This window comes from Chrysochloris asiatica, unplaced genomic scaffold (assembly GCF_000296735.1).
Source record: "Chrysochloris asiatica unplaced genomic scaffold, ChrAsi1.0 scaffold00038, whole genome shotgun sequence".
In the NCBI taxonomy this organism is placed as follows: domain Eukaryota; kingdom Metazoa; phylum Chordata; class Mammalia; order Afrosoricida; family Chrysochloridae; genus Chrysochloris; species Chrysochloris asiatica.
Genome location: NW_006408556.1, coordinates 13,306,274 through 13,314,966, shown reverse-complemented (window position 1 = coordinate 13,314,966; position 8,693 = coordinate 13,306,274). Strand labels below are relative to the sequence as shown.

General features: G+C 41.8%; 1 protein-coding gene across 3 annotated transcripts in view; it reads left to right on the top strand.

Moving 5' to 3' along the window:
* Positions 1–8,693, top strand: part of TRERF1 (transcriptional regulating factor 1) — a 289,891-nt gene that overhangs the window by 280,274 nt on the left and 924 nt on the right. For all 3 annotated transcript variants that reach the window (XM_006860460.1, XM_006860462.1, XM_006860461.1), the window contains one exon: positions 4,578–4,789. In XM_006860460.1, coding sequence (XP_006860522.1) covers positions 4,578–4,789 — 212 coding nt within the window. The remainder of the gene's footprint in view (positions 1–4,577; positions 4,790–8,693) is intronic.

The window sequence follows — 8,693 nt, the reverse complement described above, 5'->3', positions numbered from 1 at the left end:
TTTTAATGGCTTAAGAATCACTGGGAAAAAGCATATTGGTTTATTTTTTGCCTAATACTGGAGTACATAGTTGGTAACGCAGCAATATTTTTCCCCTATACAGCAGTGGCTTCTATGTTGCTCTCTGATGGTGGATGCTCTGCCACAGGTATTTCACATACCAGTAGGGTTATCCATGATAGCTCTCAGCATACCTTCCAGAGTAACAGACTAGGACGAAAGACCTGGCAATCTACTCCTTAAAAAAGCTGACCAGTGCAAACTTCAGGATAGCAGCGAAACAGTGTCTGATATAGTACCAGAAGATGAGCCCCTCACGTTTGAAGGCACTCAAAATATGACTTAAGAAGAGCTGTCTCCTCAAAGTAGACCAACCTTAATGGTGTAGATGGAGTAAAGCTTTCAGGACCTTCATTTGCTGATGTGGCGTGACTCAAAATGGAAGGGAAAAAAAGAACTGCAAGCATTTATTAATTGGAACATAAAATGTACAAAAAAATGAATTTAGGAAATTTGAACATTGTCAAAAGTGAAACAATACATAAAGAACTAGGCACTAGTGATCTGAAGTGGACTGGTCTATGCTGGGAATGGCAAACTGAAGAGGAACAGCATTATATTCATTATCAAAAAGAACATTTGAAGACTTATCTTGAATTACAGCACTGTCAGTGATAAGGATATTGTTGATACACCTACAAGGAAGACCAGTTAATATTGCTGTTCAGATTTACGCACAGACTCCTGGTGTGGTGCTGTCGAATGAGTACTGGATTGTGAACCAGGCCGACAGCTCAAACCCACCAGGTGCTCCTTGGAAACCCTGTACAAGGTTGCTATGAGTTTGGATCGACTCAATGGCACTTAATAGCAGTGCCAAACAAAGATGAAGAAATGAAAGATTTTTACCAACTTCTGCAGTCTGAAGTTGATTAAACATGCACTCAAGATGCATTGGTAATTACTGGTGGTAGGAATGCACAAGTTGAAAACAAAGAAGGATTCGTAGCTGGGAAATATCCTTGGTGTCAAAAAAAAAAAATGACACCATATATCACATGACAGAATGTTGCAAGACCAACAATTTATTCATTGCAAATACCTTTTTTCAACAACATTAACAACTATGTAAGTGTACCTCACTGGAGCGAATACACAGGCATCAAATTGACTATATCTGTTAAAAGAGACAATGGCGTTCAATATCATCCCTCAAAACAAGACCAGAGGCCAATCGGGTAACAGACCATCAATAACTCACTCACATGCAAGTTCAAGTTGAAACTGAAAAAAAAAAGAAATCCAACAGAGGCAAAGTACAATCTTAAGTATGTTGTTGTTGTTAAATGCCATTAAACCGGTTTTGACTCATAGTGACCCTGTGTAGGGTTTCCAAGGAGAAGCTGGTGGGTTTGAACTGACAACCTTGCAGTTAACACTTCAATGTTTATACTACAGCATCACACCAGGACTCCACCTTGAGTATACCCCACATTAATTTAGAGACCCTCTCAAGAATAGATTTGATGCATTGAACAATAATGAACAAAGACCAGAAGAGTTGTGGAATTACTTCAAGGACATCATAGGTGAAGAAAGCAAAAAGTCATCATAAAGGCAGAAAAGACAAAAAAAAAAAAAGACCAAAATGAATGTCAGAAGTGACTCTGAAACTGTTGAATGTAGCATAGCTAAAACAAATGGGGAAAAAATGATGACATAAAAGAGAGGAATAGAAAGTTTCAAAGGCAGCTGAAGCAGACAAAATAAAGTCATACAACAAAATGTGCAAAGACCTGAAGTTAGGAAACCAAAAGGGAAAAAGATGCTCAACATTTCTCAAGCTGAAAGCACCGAAGTTCTTTCAGCAAGTCTTGACGAGGTGCAGTGTTGAAAAATTCTATGGACAAAATACCGAATGACTCAGAAAGCATCAAAGTAAATGGAAGGAATACACAGAGTCACTTTACCAAAAAGAACTGGTCAGTGTTGAGTCATTTCAGGAGGTAGCATATGATCAAGAGCTAATGGTGTTGAAAGAAGTAAAAAAACAAGGCTCCAGGAATTGGCAAATACCAATTGAGATCTCTCAGCGAATGAATGCAATACACAAAGTGCTCACTCACTTATGATTAATGAACTAGAAGATATCCATGTCTGTGCTCATTCCAAAGAAAAGCAATGCAACAGAATGTGGAAATTATCAAATAATATCACATGCAAGTAAAATTTGGCTGAAGACGATTCAAAACAGTTACAGTAGTATATTAACAGGGAACTGCCAGAAATTTGAGCCACATTCAGAAGACATGGAATTAGGAATATCATTGCTGATATCAGATGGAGCTTAGCTAAAAGCAGAGAATACCAGAGAGATATTTGCCTATGTTTTATTGACTATGCAACTGTGGATCATAAATTATGAGAATAACATTGTAAAGAATGGCAATTCCGGAATACACAGTTTTGCTCATGAGGAACCTGTACATACACCAAAAGCCAGTCATTCAAGCAGAACAAGGAGATCTTGAGTGGTTTAAAACTAGGAGAGGTAAGCATCAGAGTAGTATCCTTTTACCGTACTTACTCAAACTGTAGGCTGAGCAAACAATCCTGAAAGCCGGGTTATATGAAAAAGAACATGGCATCAGGATTGGAGGACGCTTCATTAACAGCTGTGATATGCAGATGATACAGCCTTGCCTGCTGAAAATGAAGAGGACTTGAAGCACTTACTGGTGAAATTAAAGACTACAGCCTTCATATGGATTACACCTCAACATAACAAAAACAAAAATCCTCACAACTGGACCAATAAAAAAACATCATGCTAAATGGAGAAAAGATTGAAGTTGTCAAGAATTTCATTTTACTTGGATCCACAGTCAATGCCCATGGAAGCTGCAGTCAAGAAATCAAACAATTTGGGGGCAGATCTGCTGCAGAAGACCTCTTAAAGTGTTAAAAAGCAAAGATGTTGGTTTGAGGATTACAGTGCACCTGACCCAAGCCATAGTATTTTCAGTCACTTCATATACTTGTGGAGGGAGACCAAAGAAGAATGTATTGCCTTTAAAATATGGCACTGAGAAAGATTATTAAATATACCATGGACTGCCAGAAGAATGAACAAAACTGTCTTGAAAGAAATACAACCAGATAGTCATTTGAAGTGAGGATGGCACTTAGTTTATACCAGTCCCTGGAGAAGAGCGTTATGACTGGTAAAGTGGAGGGTTCGCGAAAAAGCGGAAGACCTTCAACAAGATGGATTGAAATTGTGAAAGCAACAAAGGCCTCAAACATAGCAACAGTTGTGAAGATGGCACAGGACCAGACAGTGATTCTTTCTGTTGTTCATAGAGTTGCTACAAGTTGTAAGCATCCCCACAGCACCTAGCAACGAAGTGAATAAGCTTATGAACGTAATCGAGAGCAAACACCTCCAGTTGGACAGTTGTGTGGACACTTCAGTTATTCACTGAGTTTAGCAAGCTAGAAGTTAGTGTTCTTAACTTCAGGAGTGTGGATCACATTCCTTGACTGCACCAGTTGTCAGCCTGGGAATGATTTTGCTCTCTCCCCCAACCCAGAGGACATTTGGCAATGGCTATATCTAGAGACATTTTGTGGAGTCCTGTGTTGTGCTATAGGATAAGCACTAGATCTTCAGGGTCAGCAGTTCAAACCCACCAGTCGGCACCTACTCGACACCACTTAACAGCTAACAAGAAACAATTTTGGTTGTCCTCACTGGAGAGACACAACGGGTACTTGGTGGATGGAGGCCAGGGATGCTTCCAAGCATCCTACACAATACAGTCCCTTACAACAAAGAATTAACAAATCCAAAATGTCAACAATACTGAGGTTGAATAGCCCTGTTTATGGCAAGCTTCAAAAGATTGTTCAGTGCCTCCTTTTGTTCATCGCGAATTAAAATGAGTTGGGTTGAGGCTTGGATAGAAGGTCTAGAATATTCTGGGGCAACTAATCAGTGTCTTTGCCTTCCTGAAGGAGATAGAGCTGAGCAAAGAGTCTCAATCATGGTGTGCTGTCTCCATGCAACAGAGCACCCCTGCTTTGAACTATTTTACACATTGGCCTTTGGAATAACACGTAATTTGTTGGGAAAGAAGGAAAAGGGGAGGAAAAAAAAAAACTAGGGGCTAGTTCTCAGCTTAAAAAACATTTTGAGACTGGTTCTACTTCTTCATTTCACAGGTGGAAAGACTGAGGGTTCCCAGGGCACTGGCCTAATGGTCTTCCTAGTAGTTATGACAAAGTTGAGCTAGACTCCTAGTCTTCTGACTTCTAGATGTGAGTCTGGTACTCTCTGCTGGTCATGTGGTCCGATTAGAACAACGGTGGGGTGTGATTGTTGGCACGGCATTTGTGGTTGTGGTGGATGAGCTCTACTTCCTGTGACATTTGTGCCCAAAGTTTTGCGTATATAAAACCCTGCACCCTGTCATGATACACTGTTGCAAGTGTCCCCTGTTTTACCATCAAGAAACTAACAACCCTAATTTCCTTTTCAGGACTGTAGATGTCATGTCACTCCCTTTCTTCCCCAGGTGTTCAGCTCCCGACAGGCACTGAACGGCCACGCCCGCATCCACGGTGGCACCAACCAGGTGGCCAAAGCCCGGGCTGCTGTCCCCTCTGGGAAACAGAAGCCTAGCAGTGCCCAGAGCGGGTACTGCTCAGTGAAGAGCTCGCCCTCCCATAGTACTACCAGCGGCGAGACCGACCCCACCACCATCTTCCCCTGCAAGGAGTGTGGCAAGTAGGTGATATTGAGCCTGGGATGGAGTCTAGGCTTAGGGGACCAGGCCCAAGTGGTCTAGGATTTCTTCAGCTGGACAAAAAACCCAGACTCTCCGAACTATCCCTCATGTCACCCTTGAGGTTCCATGGTGCCTCGAGTGGATGGACCTTATCTCCGACTCAAAATATGGTCATGATTGTTTTATAGCTGATGAAGGTGGATATATCCAAAGAAGAACCTCTCATGGCAAAAGTTTATTCTTTTCCAGAAATGGTGGGTGGGACAATGATTCCCACTTCTTCCTTCATACCCAGCCCATATTCGCTGTTGTAACTCTCCTTACATCCCCAGCACCTTGTCTGGGTCACTCTATAGCAGGCATGGCCCATTCAGGGCACTGCAACCTCCGCTGGTCCCCACAGCTCCCAGAGCAGATATCACTGATCAATGATCACACTCTTTGCTGCCACATTAAGACATGGCTTCAGAAGCCTTTTCATTGTGGCTCAACTAATTGATCAGAGTTCATACATGAGATGAAACCTATTTTTCACCCCTTCTCTTCTAAGTATCACTTAAAACCACAACTAAGCAGAATAAAGTAACAATGAGTAGTAATAATCCTGGTATGGATTATAAATATTAATAGTATTAATAATTAATAGTGATGTTGTTGTCGTTAAGTGCCATCACTTGTTGTTGTTAAGTTCTGACCCATAGCGACCCTATATATGGTTTCTGAAGAGCGGCTGGTGAGCTTGAACCACCAACCTTGCAGTTCAAACGGCTTTGCAGTCCAGCGCATTAACCCACAGCGCCACACCAGGACTCCAATTAATAGTAATTGTAATTATTAATTTAATAGTAACTGCCTTTTGGAGTCTTGGTGTGGCACTGTAGGATAAGCACTGAACTGCTAACCTCAAGGTTGGTGGTTCAAACCCACCAGCTCTATACAGGATCATGATGATTCAGAACTGACTAGATGGCATTGAACAAGAACAGTAATAATGATAGCTAATTAGCATTTATGGAGCGCTTACTTTGTTACGTATTTTATGTGCATGAAATCATTAAATCCCCACAAGGGTATTGTTTCTTTATCCTTGATAAGAAAAATGGAACTTTATATTTGCCCTAGTCACACTGCCAGTAAAGATCAGCAATGAGAATTGAACCCAGCTTTGTCTGAACGCAGAGCCTGGGCTCCTCCACTGCTGTCTCCTGTTGGTTTGGTTTGCATATGTATTTACTTCAGATCGAAATGAAAACTTCCCAAATGATAAAGGTGAGCTCACTGGTGTTAAGACACACAGTCCCCTCCCTGTGCTTCCAGTCCATAATCCCGGTTTCTCAGGGAGCCTGCAGGATATGGGAAAGTATGACATTGTCATGGAGACTTGTTGAGTTTCTTCCCATAATCCCCAGTGCCTCAGATGTGAAGAGAAATGGTACCAGCCCACTAGGCAGTTGCTAAAACTTTGCCTAAGAAATAATCCCTAGGTTCAAGTGCACCAGCTGCTCCTTGGAAACCCTATACAGGGTCACTATAGGTCGGAATCGACTCGACGGCACTTGACAACAACAACATAGAGATTATAGATTACTTCAGACAGTTCAATAGTAACTGCCATTTGGAGTCCTGGTGTGGTACTGTAGGATAAGCACTGGATTACTAACTGCAAGGTTGGTGATTTAAAGCCACCACATGCTCCTTGGAAGCGCGTACAAGTCAGAAGTGGCTCAACCACACTTCACAATGACAACAAAGCCATTTATTTATCAGGTACTCACGGTGTGCCTGGCATTATTTGTTTGTTTTTTAAAATAATGTTTATATATATATATATATTGGTTACTTGAACATTTAGAATAATCCTATGAGATATAGGTACTTCTAGTAGCTTCTCTTGTTTCACAGGAGAAGGCAGTGAGGCATAGAAAGGTTAAGTCACTTGCCGGGATGCACAGCAAATGAATGACCCAGCACGGACTTACATCATGCGGGCAGTGTTAGGACAGTGATTAGGGAGCTAGACTTTAGAGTCTGCTCCCACCCCCAGGAAGAGTAGCTTCATTTTCCCCACCTGTCAAATGGGAACATTAATACTTAACCTCCTGGGGTTGTTGGGAGGATTTGGGGAAATCAGATACGATCCATCATCATCATCATCCCATTGCCATCAAGTCGATTCTGACTCATAGCAACTCTATAGGACAAAGGAGAGCTGCCCCGTGAAGTTTCCCAGGGTGTGCTTCCCTCCGAGCAACTGATAAATTCAAGCCACCAACCTTTCAGGTAGCAGCCCAGTGCTTAATCACCAAAGTGTCTTCAAAACATAATTAGTACAAATATAAATAAATGGTGTGTGTGTGTATATATATATACATATATATATATATACATATGTATATGTATATACAATGTAAAAGCTGGCCCCAAGGTCTGTGCTCTGAGTCCCTACACCATGCTGCCTCTCATTGAGGCTAAGGTGAATTGCCATTGGCTGGTCTCTCTTCCCCTCCATGAAGTGTGAGGATGGAAGAAGTAATTTCTAGTGTCCATCCCCTCCTCTGTGCCCGGACATGACCTCATCTTCACATCACGCAGCCCCTGGCTGATCATTAGGTCTATTTACTTGAATTAAGGAAGCTCTCAGTTTTTCCTGGGGTAGAAGTCTAGTGGGGTGCCACTAGACATTGTAGTCTTGCTAGTTTCCCTCAGGGAGAAGCCAGCCACTCCCTCAGCTCAAATGGGCTATAACTTCGTATTCCACCAGGTGGAGACAAAGGACATTTTAACAAACAAAAATTAGTCTTTAGAACTCTGTCTTTCAGTGGCCTCCGTTGATTTTTTTTTTTTTTATCTTGTTTTCATGTTTCTTGGGACGTATTTCTCCCATAATGTAAGATTTTGTGGAAAATAGAAATATCATCTGTGGTTTGCCAGGTTAGAAATAGCATGCAGTAAACGTTCACAGAATGCTGCTTTTTCCTGCTGAATTGATGCTCGTTACATGAAACAGTTTTCAGCACACCCAAGTAGAGTTGTGACTCACCAGCTCTATTTGACTCTGTCTTAGAAATCAGTGTGGGGTTTTTTCCTTCATGTGCTCAGGAATAAATATAAAGTATCTACAACACCCTCTCCCCAGAAGCAGACTGTTCCACTTTTGAGCAAACTTTTTCCTTCTGAAAAAGATCCAGAAATGAAATATTTTAGGCTTTCTTTGCAAGCCATCCTATCTCGGTCACAAAGACTCAGCTGTACTACTGTAGTATAAAAGTAGCTATGGGCAATATGTAAATGAATAGATATAGCTTTGTTCCGGTAAAATATTACTTATGAAAACAGATGATGGGCTGGATCTGGTCCATTGGCCACAGTTTGCAGACCTCTGATTTAGAGAACTAATCTCCAAAAGGTGGTATCTTTTATCTCAGCCACAACATTACCTCAGCAGTCTGGATAGTTTGGGCCCTGTCATTCTTTATCTAGGGGACAGGCTACTCTTTGTAATGTAGGATGTCTGAGCATCCTTGGCCTCTACCCACTACATGGCAGTAGTACCTCTCCCCAGTTATGACAACTAAAAATGCCTCCAGGCATTGCCACATGTCCCCTGGGAGGACCTCACTTGAGAACCATTATTTTAGCTTAAGGCAAACAGGAAATGATGACAATATGATGGCCCGCAAAAAGTGATCTCAGAAGAAAAAGTCATCCACTGAGGTGGATGCAGCTCAGAAGTAGAGTGAAGACAGACAATGGTCCATTGGATCTGGCTTCACAGAATTATTGGTGACTGTGAGAAGAGCAATCTCACTGAAGTAGAGGGGCCTCAGTCTGATGAAAGAGAGTTGAAGACAGAGTGACACACCAAGTGTGTTCATTTGGGCTCTGGAGGAATTGAAGCAAAGG